Genomic DNA, 16,856 nt, shown 5'->3' on the forward strand with positions numbered 1-16,856 from the left:
AAACAGATGGAAATTTAATTTTTTAACGACGGCAGCAGATGGCAAAAGACACGCAAGTGGAGTGGCAGCGTGGCGGGTGCCGGCGGCACCGGGGGGTGTGTGGCTGATGATGGGGGGGGCGGTGGGACCCCCCGGTGTGGGATGGACAGGGGGTCCTAGGGGTTGGGTGTCCCCGGGGTGCTGCTCACCCCAAGGGTTGGGGTGAGCCCGAAGGGGCTGGGGAGGGGGACTGGAGGGAGCTGGCATCATTTGGGGCTTCCTGTTTCCATGGTGACTTGCAAAATGGGGTGCCTGAATTGCCCAGGGGGGTGGGTGCTGGTGTTTTTGGCTGCTCCACTGAGTTAAGGGGGTGGAGGGAGGGAGGGATGGGGAGACCTTCTGATCTCTGACCTGCCTGGAAGGAGCTTGGAGCCAGGGGGGGTCGGGCTCCGCTCCCAAGGAACAAGCACCAGGACCAGAGGAAACGGCCTCAAGTTGCGCCAGGGGAGGTTGAGGTTGGATCTGGGGAACAATTTCTTCCCCAAAGGGCTGTGGGGCATTGGAACAGGCTGCCCAGGGCAGTGGTGGAGTCGCCATCCCTGGAGGGGTTGGACAGACGGAGATGAGGTTCTCAGGGACACGGGGTAGTGCTAGGGGTGAGTTAACGGTTGGACTTGATGATCTTGAGAATCTCTTCCAACCAAAATGGTTCTGTGATTCTATGGATGGAGGGATGGATGATGTGGTGCATGGACAGCCAGAGGAGGGCTGATCTCTGCTCTGAGGCACGGACGGGCGGGTAGAGGATGGATGGAGCCAGGGCTGGACAGGTCAGTAGGTGTGTGGGTGAGTGGGTGGAGGTGTGGATGAATGATGAAGGTACAGACGAATGGGTGGATGGATAGATGGATGGAGGTGTGCATGGATGGATAGGTAGAGGGATGGTTGGATGGATGGATGGGTGGATAGGTGAATGGATGAATGAACGGATGGACAGATGGACGGGCAAGCCAATGAATGGCAGGAAGGAAGGGACAGGCAATGGTGGGTTCCTGAGCACAGATGGCTGCACAGGGATACCAGCACTGATGGACAGGCAGACAGACGGCTGCCGCAGGTCCGTGTGCAAGAGGGAAGGTGCCCAGGTGGGGCTGGGGGGACCGGGCCGGGCTTGGGGCCGCCCGGGGGACACGAACCCGCGGCCACTGGGTCCCCACGGGCGTCCCCGCGGGGCGCTGCTCCCTCCCGGCCGCCAGGGGGCGGCAGCGTCGGGCGCAGCGCACATGCGCAGAAGGTGAGGGCGGGGCAGTTGAGGGCCCCGCGGCGCCCCGGCAACTTGCTGAGCGCTGATTGGTCGAGCGCCGCCCAGGGAGCACCGGGATTGGTCCCTCTGCGACTGACCCCTGGCCGCGGGAGCAGAGCTGGAGCGTGGCGCGAGTAAACCAGCCAATCAGAAAAGGATGCGCCCATGGTAACCAATGGCTGGCCAGCTCCGCCCGTGGAAAACCAATCAGAGTGCTCCTAGCTGCGCCAGACCCCGCCCCCACACGGAGACCGCGAAAACACGCTCGGCGGCGGGAAGCGGAGCGCTGTGGGCGGGGCTTCATCGCCGTGCAGCCAATGGGGAGGGCTGGCCGGCTCCCGGTTCCGGTTCCGGTTGGTGCGGGTGCCGGTTCGGTGCTGGCCCGCGGCCCCTCAGCGCCGCCGCCGTCATGGAGCCGGCAGAGGTGGAGTTCCTGGCCGAGAAGGAGCTGGTGACGATCGTGCCGAACTTCAGCCTCGACCGGATCCACCTCATTGGGGTCGGCGGGGTCGGAGGGTGGGGAGAGGCTCGGGCGGGACAGGCCCTGGAGGGGCTGTGGGGTCAGGGGCGGAGGGTTTGGGAGGACAGGGCCTCGGAGGGACCGGATGGCAGGATTTTGGGGGGCAGGAGCTGAGAGTTTTGGGTCCAGAGTCTGGGCAGATTGAGGACAGGGGCTGGGGGGTTTATGGACAGGGTTTGGGTGCAGGGGTGGGGGGGACTGGGATTGAGGGGCAGGAGCTTGAGGGAATTGGGGAGCAGGAACTGAGGGACGGGGCTGAGGGGGTTGGGAAGAGGAAGAGGGATTAGGGGGCAGGATTTGGGGATCAGGGGCCAGGGATTTTGGGGGAAGAGCCTGGGGAGGTTGAGGACAGGGGCTGGGGGGTTTATGGACATGGATTGAGGGACAGGAGCTGGGGGACTGGGGGACCGGGCTGAGGGGGATTTGGGATGGGCTGGGGTGTTTGGGAAGAGGAAGAGGAGCTGGGGGATGTCGAGAAGGAGCTCAGGGATTGGGGGGGATTAAGGGATTAGGGGTGGCCTGAGATGAGGAGGAGAGGGGGGAGCAGGTGGGGAGGGGGGCAGGACAGCCCCCCAGGAGGTTTGGGAGGGGACAGTGCTGTCCCCAACCCCTCTGACACCTTCAGCCCTCACACTGAGCCAGGGCTTGGGGGTGACCTGGGTGTTGAGCCCCCAGCTCCGGCAGCGGGTGCCAAGATCCGCTGTGCTTTTCAAACCCCCCTGGAAACTCTCCAAGATGGCTGAGGCCAAATTATCAGAGGGATTGTGCTGTGTCCGAGCCCTTGCTGCTGCTTTACTCTCACCTTCAACTAATTTTGCAGGGGGATCTGGGCCCCTTTAATCCCGGGTTGCCAGTGGAAGTGCCTGTCTGGTTGGCCATTAACCTGAAGCAGAGGCAGAAGTGTCGGCTGATCCCTCCGGAATGGATGGATGTTGGTAAGGACAGCGGTTTCCTCCTTGGGCTTCAGTGGATGTAGCGGAAACATGTCAAAAAAAAAAAAAAAAATCCAGTTTCCACACGTAGTCGGAAGCTTAATTCAAGCAAAGTAACTCTGAGAGAAGGATCTGATGTTCCGCCACTGGGATTCTTTATATTTACAGATGTAATCGTCCCAGTTAATTGGGTATTTAACTTCTGTTCCTCTACTGAGGAGGAAGAAGAAGGGTGAGATGGAATCCCCAGCCCTGACACTCGTATTCAGCGCTGGTCTGTCTGAGCAGCACGGGCTTGTTCAGATGAGCTTTGGGGACCTTGAGTGACACTTGTGAGGAGGGAGACCTTGGAGAGGGTATTTGTGTGTTAATCACCAGTTTATTCACTCCATTAAATCATTTTCCTCAAGGGCATTGGAAGTGGGAGGTTGTCTCGCTCCCTATGGGTGAGAATCATGGCAGCTTCCCTTTCCTCATCTCAGGGGAAACTGAAAAAGAGCAGAAATAAACAGTAATGGAGCTGCGGGAAGGGGGAGGCTCACACCACGCGTTCCTGCTTGATTCAGCCAAGGGCACAAACGCTAATTTGTGCAAGAGCTTTGTGGGTGAAGGGACCACCTAGATGAACAAGTGTGATGGGAGTGGCTGAGGGAGGTGGGGGGTTCAGCCTGGAGAACAGGAGCTGAGGGGAGACCTTCTGATCTCTGAACTGCCTGAAAGGAGCTTGGAGCCAGGGTGGGTCGGGCTCTGCTCCCAAGGAACAAGTGACAGGACCAGAGGAAACGGCCTCAAGTTGCGCCAGGGGAGGTTGAGGTTGGATCTGGGGAACAATTTCTTCCTGAAGAGGACTGTTGGGCATTGGAACAGGCTGCCCAGGGCAGCGGTGGAGTCACCATCCCTGGAGGGGTTGAACAGACGCAGAGGTGAGGTTCTCAGGGACATGGGGTAGTGCCAGGGGTGGGGTAATGGTTGGACTCGATCTTAAAGGCCTTTTTCAACCAAAATTATTCTATGATCTCATTTGGGGGTCATGCTGGTGCAGATCCAGCCTCTCGGCACGGTGTGGCCCTGCCATCGCCCTTGTGTGCTGCATTACCGAAACCTTTTTCTCCCCACGCATTGATTCCTGCTCAGATATAGAGTTGGTCCCACAGAACCAGCGTGTGGGTTTCCCCGGTGGTGGTAAAAATACGCCTGGAGTGTTGAAGTTCTGGCAGTGCCTAAGCCTTCCTGGTTGTATTTTAGCAAAACTGGAGGAAATCCGTGAGCAGGAACGTAAAGAGGACACCTTCACCCCGATGCCCAGCCCCTACTACATGGAACTCACAAAGCTGCTGTTAAACTAGTAAGTAGGAAACGAATTGTCACACTTTCCGCCCAAGTACATGCTCACGTAGACGATTTTTCAAGCTTTTGTTGGCAGTGGCCCCAGAGGGCGGCGGGAAAGGGAGAGTTAATGGAAGTTTATTTCACAGCGTGCCAAGAATCTCGCTGCAGCGGTTTTCTCATGGTAACTTTGCATTTCGGTTAACTCGGGGATTGCTTGTTCTGCAGCCTGATAATTGGGGCTGTGCCGCTCTATCGAGCGGCTGCTGAGCGTGGAGGCCTCGAGGATCAGCAGCGCGTTCCCTGGCTGTGATCTGTTCAGCCCAAACCCTCCAGGCTTCTTCCTTGGCTCTCCTTCAGGAGGAAAACTCTTCTTTCCTCGGCCAGAGAAGCAGGAGACGGAGGGATATTCGTGTCTGAACTCCTGCCTGCTGAGGCATTTCACTTGTAAAATGTGCTGGCTGGTGTTTTTCTTCACGCAGGCTGACTCGAAGCCCTCAGTTGGTCGTTTCAGCACCGGCTTTTCCTCTGGAGGTGCCGCTCTTGGCGCGCGGTTCCTTCCCTCGCGCTGCAATGACCCCGACAGCTCCGTCCCTGTGAATTGATCTGGTCTCTCGAGGTTCAAGCGGTGCTGAATCGCTGTAATGGGAGGATGTGGTACAGCTCGTACGGTCCTTTCAACTTAATTCTCTGTGAAAGAACCACGAGAGCGCAGAGCCAGGGCTCTAATTCCTTCCAATTCCCTGCCCGCCCAGGACTTTGGCTGGGTTATTGTTCCTTCGTGTCCCTCGGACCAGCTGGGCAATTAAAGAGCAGAAGGATTCGAGTGCAAACCAGCTGCTGTGTCAGAGCTGAGCATTCCTGGGTAAATAAACCACCCCAGAAATCCCAGCAGCACAAGCACCAGCCTGGATTTTCATGTCAAATTGCATTTTATTTTTTTTTTTCCTTTCTAGCAAACTGTTCTGCTTACGCCTCAGAGGGCTGAAGAGTTGCCAGCATCGCTTACGCTGCTGACACAACGTACACATCCCCCGCAGCCTGTTCTGATCCTCTTCTCTCTTCTCCCAGCGCCTCGGACAACATCCCCAAAGCCGACGAGATCCGGACGCTGGTGAAGGACACGTGGGACACGCGCGTCGCCAAACTGCGCCTCTCAGCCGACAGCTTCGTGCGGCAGCAGGAGGCTCACGCCAAGGTGCCGTGGGGAGGAGTTTCCCAGACGTGTGGGCTGGAGACTGATGGAAATGCTGGTTGGGGCTTGTTTGGGTTTTTTTTCTTGTGTTGGGAACTAAAGCCAAATGCTGAAAAGTCGTTTTGTGGGCTGGTCGCAGCTCCTCGTGCCTGGTGGAAATAGCATTGTCATTCCTCGTGCGCATCTCCTGAGCGGGGCTGGCAGCTGGGCTGGTCCCTTGGGTATCACCGAAGGAAACGCGTGGGCAGCCGAGCTGCTTTTGAGCTTCTTGTCCATGTCACCATCCTCGTGTGCTGCGTTACCAAAACCTTTTTCTCTCCATGCACTGATTCAAGCTCAGATGTAGAGCTGGTCCCACAGAACCAGCACGTGGGGTTTTTTAGGGGGTAAAAATGCGCCTGGAGCGTTGAAGTTCTGGCAGCGCCTGACCCTTCCTGGTTGTATTTTAACAAAACCGGAGGAAATCCGGGAGCAGGAACGTAGGGGACGCCTTCACCCCAACACCCAGCCCCTGTCACATGGAACTCACAAAGCTGTGCCAGGGCTGTGTCCCCACGTTCTCTTATTTTCTCTCCCTTTTTTTTTTTTTTTTTTTTTTTTAGCTGGATAACTTAACCTTGATGGAGATCAACACAACCGGCACTTTCCTCACCCAAGCCTTAGATCACATGTACAAACTCCGGACCAACCTCCAGCCTGGCGAAAGCTCGCACTCTCAGGATTTCTGAAGCGGAAACACCCCCGGACCTTCACCTCCCGATATCCACCCCCCTGCACGCGTCTCCCGAGGCCGCCCTGTGTCCCTCAGCTGCGCGTCACCCCTCCGGGCAGCTCCTTTTCTGCAGAGGTGGGATTTTTCCTTGGCTCCAGGGATGTGTTTTTGGGACAGGGGGATGTTTTCCAGTGCTGGGCTGATGATCTCGGGCTGATCTCTCTGCCTGTACTTCGCTGAGGGAACTTCTGAGGGCAGCACAGGCCGCACGCTGCCTCCAAAAACCAGAAATCCTGAAGCGTTGCTACTTCGCTGTGAATTTTTTCTCGGAGCCTTGAAAAAAAGGAGGGAGAGGAAGATGTGGCGGTGACGGGAGGGAGATCAGATCCATCTGCATTTTGCAGAAAGGACTAAAGAAAATGGGTTTTCCTCCCCAAAGCCAGGCTGGGTTGGCGTATCTTACATCTGCCTTTTAGGTTTTTTTTAGTCTGAAACTTTGTGTATAAAACATAATAATAAGAAAATATATAATTGCGGCTGAGCGAGCAGCATTAAACGAGTCCCTGTATTTTGTCGCACACGTACATAGGTTAAATGCTGCTTGGAAAAACCCGCAGCAGCAGCGTCACCCCTGGGACAAGGTGACAATGTCCCCAGCCAGGCTGGGGGACGCTCGGAACTGGAGCCACTTCCCCATCACCCGGCGGGGCGGGAGAAAGAATCTTTTGCTGTCATTGTGGAAGAGTTTATTTTTCTTCTTCTTATCCTTTTTTTTTTTTTGGATGTTTTCAGAAATTACAGCAATATATTCATAAATACCTAATTACTACATTCAACAAATAATATATTACATTACAATTAATTCAACCAAGTACACTTAGTACATGTGTAGGGTTTGTTTGGTTTTATTTTTTCAAATTTTTTCTTTTTCTTTTTTTTTTTTTAATTTTGTTTTTCTTCACAGCATCCGCGGTCTCTGCTTTGCCTTTCTCCCCTCGCAGCCCCCCCGGGCTCCACCACAGCGATTCTGCATGGGGTACGTACAGACACAACCCCCTCATAGAATAATTCTGAGAAATTGGTCAAAAAAACCCCGATTATGGGCCGGTGAGGGGGGCAAAAATCTCAGCACAGACTCAGGCGACATCCCAGCATCATCACGGCGAGAGATAAATTGTTAAATTATTGATGATTTTCCACTCCTGGCTCCTTTTCCCCCCACCCCAGCAGATGGGAAGGAAAAAGCAACTCAAGCAGGGACCATGGATTTTTTCTTTTTTTTTTTGCCGTGTTAAAATTCACCGCGAAGCCCGGAGTTGGCAGCAGTGAGGCCAGAGGCTGGCGCTGCAATCGGGGATTTAAAAAAAAGATTAAACTAATTTCTGTCACAAGGGCATTTTGCTTTTTAATCTTGCACAGCTTTTTTCTGGGGGGGAAGCCAATGGGAGATGGAAGGTGGGGCTTGGGGGGGTTTAATTCTTTCTTTGCGAGAGCAACAAGGGAATTTAAAGCAGAAAGCAGAGGTCACCTTTCCCCATAGACATCAGCTTGTCTTGTGGCAAATTAAAAAAAAAATAATAAATTATTTAAAAATTAGGAAGTAGCTAAAGATGCCCAATCTGAACCTGTTCCCATGTACAGGCAGGGAGAGCTCGACCCCCCCGGCTTGTCCCCGTGGTGCCACCAACCCCGTGATTGTCTCAGTATTTTGGGGGGGGGTGAGGACACCCCCATGTCACCCATCCCCAAACCCATGACCCCTCTTGGCGCAATCACTTCATCTTTTTTAATATTTTTAATTTGGCAGATTAAACCAGCACAATGTGCCCGGCACCGCAACACCCGCAACTGCCCAGCTGGGGCAGAAAAAGCCCCAGAAACAAAAGAAAAAGGGTAAAAAAACAAACCCCAAAAGAAACTAAAAAACAGGAGAGAGGGTGGTGGGAAAGCAAGTGCCCCGCTGGAAAAGGGGATTCATTTTTTTCCTGGTTTTAAATTCTTTTAAAACACTTCAATGTGTTTAAAACACTTTTCTGTCCTGACCAGCAGCAGTAGAAACACCAAGAGCAAGTTAATCCTTTTGCCAAAAAAACCAGGGGGGGGAAGGAAGAAGGAAAAAATAATAGTAATAAAAAAGCAAAAAAATAGGAGAAACATATTAAAAAAAAAAGGCAAACTTTTTATGACAATTATTAAAGTAATAAAAACATACAAAACTTTTTTTGTCGTTTAATATATATACACAGTACAAGGCTGAAGCACCTTTTTTTTTTTGACTCTTAAATCACAAAAAACCCCCCGTGAGTGGCTCTGAGGGGGTGACACCCCCCCACCACGCGTCTGTGCCCCGTCCCCCCAAACAGGCACAAATAGGGACCTTCAACCAGTTTATTGACTTTATTGGTTTCCAGCGAAGTGCATTTCCAGTGGGAAACCCCGGGGGGGGGGCACAGGGGGGCTCCTGGTGCCGTCCCAGCTTCCCCCCCCCCGCTTTAGTGTTGTCTGTGGAGTCTTTAATTGTAATTAAAAAAAAAAAAAAACAAAAAAAAAACAGAAAAACAAACAAAACAAAAAAAATGAGGCTTTTATAAAGTGTGGGTGGGTGGTGGGGGGGGCACAGCGCCCTGTACCCCCCAGGGGCTGCTGGCCATGGGGTGGGCGCCCGGCTCCCCCCGCTCCTTTGCTTCATGCATGGCACATTCTCTGTTTTATTTTCTTCCTTTTATTCTTTTTTTCCTTTATTATTATTTTTTTTCCTTTTTTTCTTTTTTTTTTTTTTTGTAGCTTCAAACCTTCCCGAGTGAAAAATATTAAATATTCAAGGTAATAAAATAGATTATTATTTCTAGACTATATGTTCGGCCTCAGCCCAAGGGGGCGTCACCTGGGGTACCCCTTGAAATAGCCCCTGGCCCATGGGGTGGGGGGCACCGCAAGGCACTTCCGCAGGTGCTCCAGCTCCGCCTGCAGCCGCTCGCGCTCCGACGCCAAATGCTGCTTCTGGCTCCGCAGCTCCTGCCGTGGGGAGGGGGGGAAAAAACAAAATAAGACAGGGGTTGGGATCCCTCGGGGGTGCTGGGGTTTTAGGGGTACCCCATGTGGGGGGATTGCAGGGGGATGGGGTTCTGCAAGATGAGGCACTGAAGGGAACAGGCACCATGAGAATGCGATTTTGCGGAGACAGGGTTTAGCAGGGATCAGGTTTAGTAAGGATGGAGTTTAGGAGGGGATGGGCTTTTGTAGGGGAGAGGGTTTTGCAGGGACAGGGTTTAGCTGGGGGTGGGGTTTAGCCAGGGATTAGTTTTAGCAGGGGACAAGGTTTAGCGGGGACAGGGTTTAGAAGGGACAAGGCTTAGTGGGGACAAGGTTTAGCAGGGATAGGGCTTAGTGGGGATGGAGTTTAGCCGGGGATTGGTTTTAGCAGGGGACGAGGTTTAGCAAGGACAAGGCTTAGTGGGGACAGGGTTTAGCAGGGGACAGGGCTTAGTGGGGACAGGGTTTAGCAGGGGATGGGGTTTAGCCGGGGATGGGGTTTAGCAGGGGACGAGGTTTAGCGGGGACGAGGTTTGGCAGGGAATGGGGCTTAGTGGGCACAGGGTTTAGCAGGGGATGGGGGTTTTGCAGAGGACAGCGCTTAACAGGGACAGGGCTTTGCAGGGCTGGGGGTTTAAACAGAGGACAGGGTTTAGAAGGGACAAGGCTTAGTGAGGATGGGGTTTAGCAGGGGATGGAGTTTAGTGGGGATGGGGTTTAATGGGGGACGGAGTTTTGCAGGGACGGAGTTTTGCAGGGACAGGGTTTTGCAGAGCTTAACAGGGACAGGGTTTTGCAGGGACAGGTTTTTGCAGAGGATGTGGTTTAGCAGGGAAGGGTCTTAGCAAGGGATGTGGTTTAGTGGGGATGGGGTTTTGCAGAGACGGGGTTTTGCAGGGATGGGGCTTAGCAGGGATGGGTCCCCGGGGGGTCAGGTGCCCAGGATGTTGGGTGCCCGGGGGTCGAGGTGCTGAGGGTCGGGGTCCTCGCTCACCGCCACGCTGTGCGACAGCTGCTCGGCCGTCAGGCTCAGGCTGTAGTGCTGGGCCTCCAGCCGCCGGCACTGGCTCTGCAGCACTTGCCGCTCCAGGTTTTGTTCTGCAAAGACCAAAGGACATGGGCTGAGCGCCGGCTCCTGGCACCGCGGCGACGCCAGCGCCGCGCCAGCTCCAGCATCCCCAGGGAACCTCCCGCTGCTGCCGGGAATGCATGAATTTTTCACATATACATCAATTTTTCACATACACATCAATTTATTTCCCCAGCGCCTGTTGCTTTTGTGCCCTCCCCACGGTGCTGCGGAGCCACCGGTGCTTCCCCAGCTCATCCCTGATGCCTGGTCAAGGCACAGAGCAGTTTCGCCCAGGGGAAACTGAGGCACAAAGTGGGGGCTCACCCCCCATCCCCTTACCTTCTATATGTTCCTGGTAAGCTTCAAAAATTGCCTCGATCCCTTGCCACTTGGGCCTGGGGTACTCCTCCTCCTCGTCCTCGTCTTCCTCCTCCTCTTCCTCAGAGGCTGAGTCGCCGGGCAGGGGGGGCAGCGCCCGGGGGGGCCCCTCGGCCGTGCCGTTGTGCGGGGGGGGGCCCAGGCGGCTGGACGCCTGCAGCTCAGGGATGTTGTAGTGGATGGAGGCGTCGAGCTTGTGGTTCTGCTCCGCTGTTCCTGCTGTGGACACTGAGCATCAGCCCCCTGTCCCCTCCCCGTGTCCCCCACCCCACCCCTGAGGCTGCATCGGGAAAGATGCTCCCCTCAAAATATTAATTTCCATCCCCCCACAAGCCACTTTTGAGAGGCTGCAGCATCTCCTGTGGGTTTTCATCACCCTCCCCCCAAACTGGAGTAACTTTATTTTCCTCGCTCATTGAAATAAATGAGTTTAGGGGGGAACAGAGATGTATTTCCCAATGTATTTTCCTATGCATTTTCCCAACGCCTTAAGTTTTATCTTCATCCCTGAACACCCGCAATGCTCCAGCAACAAGGCTGCTGGTGGATTTTGTGCCCTTGGTGGTGCCAAACTCCAGCAGGGGGACAAGTGGGTATCCCACCCCCCAGGGATGGTCCCCAGCCCACTCCCCACGTCCCTGCTCTCACCTTTGTGCTTCTGCAACGCTTTCTGAGTGGATTGCAGCACCGACTCGTGGAACTGATGGGCAAACTCCTCGGCGATGAAGGGCTCCCAGGGTTTGCTTTTGCCGTTCACGCTGTGAGAAAGTGGCACTGGGATGTCCTTGGCCAGGGGACCCCTGACGTAGCTCAGGATGCTCAGCGCCTTCTTCCCGGGGTGCCCGTCGCTCAGCCGGGGTTTCTCCACCGGCGCAGCGGCTGATTCTTTGGCCCTCGGGAGCTCCGGGGGTCTCAGCTGGTCCAACCTGCTGGGATCTGCTGTTTTCTGCGCTTCTGGCACGGACACGGCGATGCCCACGGGTTTATCGGGATCCAGCAGCAGCGGCGGCACCGGTGGCTCTTTGGGCAGAGGAGGAGAAGAGTTGGCTGCAGTCGGGGCACAGTGTCCCCCCTAAAGCAAAGCTGTGCTCCCTGTGGCCCCAAAAGGCAATGCTGTGTCCCCCGTCCCACTGGGCAGGGGATGCTCCTGGCTGAGAGCTGGGGAATCATGAAATCAAAGAATCGCAGAACGGTTTGGGTTGGAAGGGACCTCCAAAGCTCCCCCAGTGCCCCCCCTGCCATGAGCAGGGACATCTGCACCAGCTCCGGTTGCTCAGAGCCCCGTCCAGCCTGGCCTGGGATGTCTCCAGGGATGGTTCATCCACCACCTCTCTGGCCAACCTGGGACAGGCTCTCACCACCCTCAGGGGCATAAAAATTTCTTCCTCATGTCCAGCTTGAATCTCCCTCCTTTAGTTTAAAACCATCACCCCTTGTCCTATCACAACAGATCCTGCTAAAAAACTCTGTCTCCATCTTTCTTATCGGCCGCTTTTAAGCACTGGAAGGACCGGGGGGATATTTTAGGACCAGGGGGGATGTTTTAGGACTGGAGGGACGTTTACCGGTGCCGGGCCCGCTGGGGCTGTCCCGTGGGGAGCTCTTCACCACCACGGCAGCCGGCGTCGTCTTCTGCTTCATGGCCTGGAGCATCTCCACCAGCTTCTCTTTGTCTGTGGCATGGGAAGCTGAGCTTTAGTGTAGCCTCAGCTCAGCAGAGCAAGCTCACGGCCCCAGGCGGGACCCCCTCCACGACACCCCCAAACCACGAACCCCCCACAGCGCGCAGGGCATGGCTGTTACCTTTCCTCTTCTCGGCGCTGATGTGCGTGAGGTTGAAGATGGTGAGGAAGCGTTTCTTCTCCTCGAAGTTGGGGCTGTTGTTCATCTCATCGGGGCTGTAGCGGGTGGAGAGCGGGAGGCGCGGGGAGGGCGTGCGGCGCTTGTTCTGCACGGTGGGCGGCGAGGGGCTCCTCTCCCGCAGCATCCGCCGGCGTTTGCGGCGTTTCTGGCTCAGCAATTCTTCCTTTTGCTGCTGCGTGGTGAGGCCGAAGAGCTGCAGGAACTCCAGCTTCTGGGGCGCCGAGGAGGAGAGCAGAGCAGGGTCACCCCCAGACCGGTCCCCAACCCCACCCTCACCCTCATGTCCCTCTCCATTCCCCATCCTCATGTCCATCCTTATTCTCATCACTGTCTCCATCCTCACCCCCATCCTCATCCTAGCCTCCATCCCCATCCTCATCTCCATCCTCTCCCCATCTTCATCGCCAACCTCATCCTCGTCTCCCCATGCCCATCCTTGCCCCCATCCTCATCCCCATCTCCATCCCCGTCCTCATCCCCATCTCCGTCCCCGTCCTCATCCCCATCTCTGTCCCTGTCCTCATCCCCATCTCCGTCCCCTCCTCATCCCCATCTCCGTCCCCGTCCTCATCCCCATCTCCGTCCCCGTCCTCATCCCCATCTCCATCTCCATCCTCACCCCGCTCCCGATCTTCATCTCCATCCTCCTCCTCCTCTCCATCCCCATCTCCATTTCCATCCCCATTGTGGCTGCCCCGCCGTGCCAGGAGCTGGTGCCCCAGGCGGGGCTGCTCCCCAGGGGACAGGGGACATCGAGTTCCAGCTGTACCTCTGAGGACGTATCCAGCTTCAGCGGGGGCTGCTCGGCCACGCAGCGGAGATGTGCCCGCACCTCCTCCTCGTCGCTGTCGTCGCAGGAGTCGTCCAGGTCGTAGTAGTAACCTGGGGATGAGGAGAGACTGGTGTGAGACTGGGGGGACCCCTCTGGGACAGGGGGGCAGCAGGGTGTGGGTGCATTGGGGTGAGATGCCCCTGCGGAGCATCACCTGCCCCGTGTCCCTGCTCAGCATCACTTTGGGCTGGGTGACAGGGGCTCACGGTTGCGGCTGAACCCCCCCATCCCTGCTGGAGGGGGAACGGCAACACCTGCCCCCCCGCAGCGCTCCGTCTCCTCCCCAACACTGTTCTTATCCCTGCTTGCGCAGCCCCATTAATATTTAAAACCCACTTATTAGCCTCAGTTCATCATTTATTAATTGGGCACGTCTAGAGCGGAGGATTTACCAAGCCGCTCGGCTTCACAGGCTGCCGGCATCCCCGGGGAGACCCCCCCGGCCACCCCCAGCACCGCCAGGTACCGCTGGGGGTGTCCCCGGCGCGGTGCCCCCGCGGTGTCCCACCTTTCTCGCGCGCCTCGCGCCGCCGCCGCTCCTCCAGGTCCAGTTTGCTGATCAACCTGCGGTGCTGCTGCACGAACTCGTCGTAGATGTACATGGGGTCCTGGGCGCGGGGCTGGGGGGGCCGGTACGGCGAGCTGGGCTTGGTGGCCTCGCCGAACGGCGCGGCCGGAGGTCTCTGCTGGCTCAGGATGCTCTGCGTGGATTTCTCCAGCTCGGCGAGGAAAGGGGTGTGGGGGAAGCCCCCGTGCTCCGGGGCGCCGGGTTCCCGTCCGGGGGGGTATTTCTCCAGCGCATCCCTCTTCCTCGCCCCCTCCTCCAGCTTCTCGGGGCAGAAGCCCCTCTCCACCTTCACCAGCGGGATGCTCTGCCGGCCGGGCTCAAAGGGGGACGGGTGGCCGTGGAGGGTGTGGGGCTCTGGGAGGCGGCGAGGGGGCTCGGGGGGGCTTTCCATCAGCGAGATGGGGTTCCAGAGGGACGTGGTGACGGGGTGGTGCTGGGGTTTGGGGGAGATGAGGGGTGGGGGACCCCCGAAGTGCTGCCCCGGCTCCCGGCCGCTCGGCTCGTGGCGGCTCGATCCCGACCTGCGGGGAGAGAAGAGGGGAGGTGATGCCGGAGAGACACCCCACACCGGGCTGCTTTTGGGGGAAAAACGTATCGGTTTGGACCACCTGGAGGGGTTTGTGCATGTGGGCCTGCCACACTCGTCCCTTCCTGTGTCACCATCCCAAGGGACGAGCGGGCGGAGTTACAGCTTGAGCAAGGACATGGCTGCATCCCCAGGCAGGGGACCCCAGGCTTGACACCCCCCAGCTACCCATCATGGGGACAAAAGCCACAGCCCTGCTGTCCCCACCTCGGTGCCACCCTCCGGCAGCCGGGGACGGAGCCAGCCTGTTCACGAGATAAATATTTCATGCGCCCAAGCTGTGCGTTTAACGCTTTTCCGCTCCAGCGCCCCGGAGCTCCGCGCACGGAGCAGCCAGTTCAGCTCAGCCACCGCCCCGGTGTCACCAACGATGGGAAGTGTCACCTGCCCTGCTGGGGACCGGTCCTGGATAGATGAGGGCAGCCCTGGGATGGGGATGGAGATGAGGATGAGGATAGAGATGAGGATGAGGGAGAGGATGAGGATGAGAGAGAGGATGAGGATGCTGATGGGGATGTGGTATCCCCCCACTGCAGGTGTTTTGGGGTGACCTTGCTCTCTCCTCTCTAGTTTGGTGCAGAAGGAGCGGACGGGGAAGGGAGCCCGCAGCAGGGACTCGCCTTTGTGCCGCCCCACGATCTGCTCCTTATTATCCTTGATGAGCTGCGCTAATCCCCTGGATACCCAAAAATAACAAAGAGAGCTGGTGGCAGAGCTGGCTGGATGAGCCCGGGCTGTTTCAGCACTCAGCAGAGCAAGCCCCTGTCAATCCAGGGGTGCAGACACACTCCTCTGCTCCCCCAAAACAGGGCATCCCACCGCCTGGCTCTGCTGCACGGCGGGGAGCTGCAATTAGCAGTGCCGGGTGCCCAGGCAGCCACCTGCCCGCTGGCCCTCGGCCACCTCCCGGGCTCGGCGCCTGCCGCCGCGCAGATGTCGGGCACCGGCAATGCCGGGCGCTGCCAGCGCAGCCGGGGCTGGCACTGCGTGACAGGGACCTGCTGGCACCGGCTGCTGCGCACGGGGATGTGCAGGGAGCGAGGGGCACGGATGTGGTTCTACAGTAACAAGCAACAGAATGAGAGGGAACGGCCTCGAGTTGCACCAGAGGAGGTTTGGGTGGATTTGGGGAAGAATTTCTTCCCAGAAAGGGCTGTTGGGCATTGGAACAGGCTGCCCAGGGCAGTGCTGGAGTCGCCATCCCTGGAGGGATTGAACAGATGGAGATGAGGTTCTCAGGGACATGGGGCAGTGCTAGGGGTGGGTTAACGGTTGGACTCAATGATCCTGAGGGTCTCTTCCAACCAAAATGATTCTATGTGAGATGCCGGCTCGCTAACACGGGTGCAAAGCTGCAGGGAAATGGGAAAATCCTATGGATATTGCAGCAGGGCTGGCTGTGACACGGGAAAACGCAATTAAGGTTTTAGGAGGATGCTCTGTGCCCAGAGCAGCATCCCTACCTGGGGTGTTCCGGCCGATGCTCCGGCTCGGGCTGGCTCGGGGTGCGCCCCATGTCCAGGTGCTGCTCCAGCACTTGCTGCCGGAATTCCGAGACTTGGGATTGTCGATCTTCCTTCTCCTGGCGCAGCCGGCGTTGCCGGGCCAGCCACTTCTCCTCCTCGTTGGTGCGGTGGATGAGCAGCGCCGTGGCCGCGCTGCTCCCCGGCAGTGGGAACACGCTGTGGTTGGGGATCAGGCTGGGCACCGGGTGGTGGGCGCCGGGCGGCGGGTGCAGCGGGTGCTGGATGGGCTTCGGCGTCGGCAGCACCGAGTCCTTGAGTTTCTCTGGGGTGGAAAAGAGGGTGCCGGAGAGTCAGGGTGTGGAAAGTGGGGGGCTACCCGCAGTTATCGTTGATTATTAGGGTGCTTTGGAATGCACAGGGTCCCCCCGAGCAACCCTGCAGGTGGGAGCCGTGGGGCAGAGCCACATCCCAGCCCCCCTGCCCCAATGTGCTACGGCACCGGGCGCATTGCCGCCCTAGACCGGGTTAGATGTCACTGTCACCACGGCATCTGGGCACCTGGCAGAGCCCGGCTCCATCCCCGCTGCCCTCCCAGGGCCACCGACCCCCCTGCTTTGCCATCTGGAGGGGAAAGGGGATGGTGACCAGCTGCACCGAAGGCGGCAGCACCCCTGCAGTGTGACCCATGGGGACATTACCTGGCCTGGCGGGTGGCAGCGGCTCGGCCGGCTTGCCCCGCTCCTCGGCCGCGTGTCCCCGCAGCCCGTGCAGCTCGGCCACAGGGAGGAACGGCCCCCCCTCCATGGCTTTCACCATGCTCAGCTCCTTCTCCCGGGCGCGTTCCCGCTGCCGCTCCAGCTCCCGTTCCCGCTCCTTCTCCCGCTCTCGCTCCAGCTCCTTCTCCCGCTCCCGTTCCTTCTCCCGTTCCCGGTCGGCTTCTCGCTCACGTTCCTTCTCCCGCTCCCGTTCGCGCTCCCGCTCCCTCTGCCGCAGCTCCTCGTCCATTTGCAGCCTGCAAAGAGAAACAAAAAAAACTCTGAAATAACCCCAAAAATGCCTGTTAGCATCCCCTGTGTCCCCACCACCAAACT

The 16,856-nt window shown here is 57.4% G+C and overlaps 2 protein-coding genes across 6 annotated transcripts in view; one reads left to right on the plus strand and one right to left on the minus strand.

The window, feature by feature from the left end:
• Positions 1 to 1,647: 1,647 nt before the first annotated feature.
• On the plus strand, positions 1,648 to 8,207 carry GINS2 (GINS complex subunit 2). 3 transcript variants are annotated; one of them, XR_010606626.1, is made up of 7 exons: positions 1,648 to 1,781; positions 2,623 to 2,737; positions 3,980 to 4,079; positions 5,132 to 5,258; positions 5,858 to 6,102; positions 6,932 to 7,003; positions 7,775 to 8,207. XR_010606626.1 is itself a non-coding variant. In XM_065640671.1 (5 exons), exons 1-5 carry the CDS (start codon positions 1,692 to 1,694, stop codon positions 5,981 to 5,983), a joined length of 558 nt encoding a protein of 185 aa, XP_065496743.1. In that variant the 5' UTR covers positions 1,648 to 1,691; the 3' UTR covers positions 5,984 to 6,700. The 3 variants fall into 3 exon arrangements, 1 of the variants encoding a protein (XP_065496743.1); XR_010606625.1 differs by lacking the exon at positions 7,775 to 8,207 and having other exon boundaries at positions 6,932 to 7,357; XM_065640671.1 differs by lacking the exons at positions 6,932 to 7,003; positions 7,775 to 8,207 and having other exon boundaries at positions 5,858 to 6,700.
• GSE1 (Gse1 coiled-coil protein) overlaps positions 8,188 to 16,856 on the minus strand; it is a 100,392-nt gene continuing 91,723 nt past the window's right edge. The window contains exons 8-17 of one of the 3 annotated variants that reach the window (XM_065640667.1): positions 16,464 to 16,777; positions 15,763 to 16,087; positions 13,654 to 14,234; positions 13,083 to 13,195; positions 12,254 to 12,524; positions 12,016 to 12,138; positions 11,099 to 11,470; positions 10,412 to 10,669; positions 9,995 to 10,098; positions 8,188 to 8,982 (exon numbers count right to left, since the gene is read on the minus strand). In XM_065640667.1, the coding sequence (XP_065496739.1) occupies positions 8,848 to 8,982; positions 9,995 to 10,098; positions 10,412 to 10,669; positions 11,099 to 11,470; positions 12,016 to 12,138; positions 12,254 to 12,524; positions 13,083 to 13,195; positions 13,654 to 14,234; positions 15,763 to 16,087; positions 16,464 to 16,777 (2,596 nt within the window). In that variant the 3' untranslated portion in view covers positions 8,188 to 8,847. The remainder of the gene's footprint in view (positions 8,983 to 9,994; positions 10,099 to 10,411; positions 10,670 to 11,098; positions 11,471 to 12,015; positions 12,139 to 12,253; positions 12,525 to 13,082; positions 13,196 to 13,653; positions 14,235 to 15,762; positions 16,088 to 16,463; positions 16,778 to 16,856) is intronic. The other 2 variants (XM_065640669.1, XM_065640668.1) reach the window with 2 other exon arrangements.

This window comes from Caloenas nicobarica, chromosome 9 (assembly GCF_036013445.1).
Source record: "Caloenas nicobarica isolate bCalNic1 chromosome 9, bCalNic1.hap1, whole genome shotgun sequence".
NCBI lineage: Eukaryota > Metazoa > Chordata > Aves > Columbiformes > Columbidae > Caloenas > Caloenas nicobarica.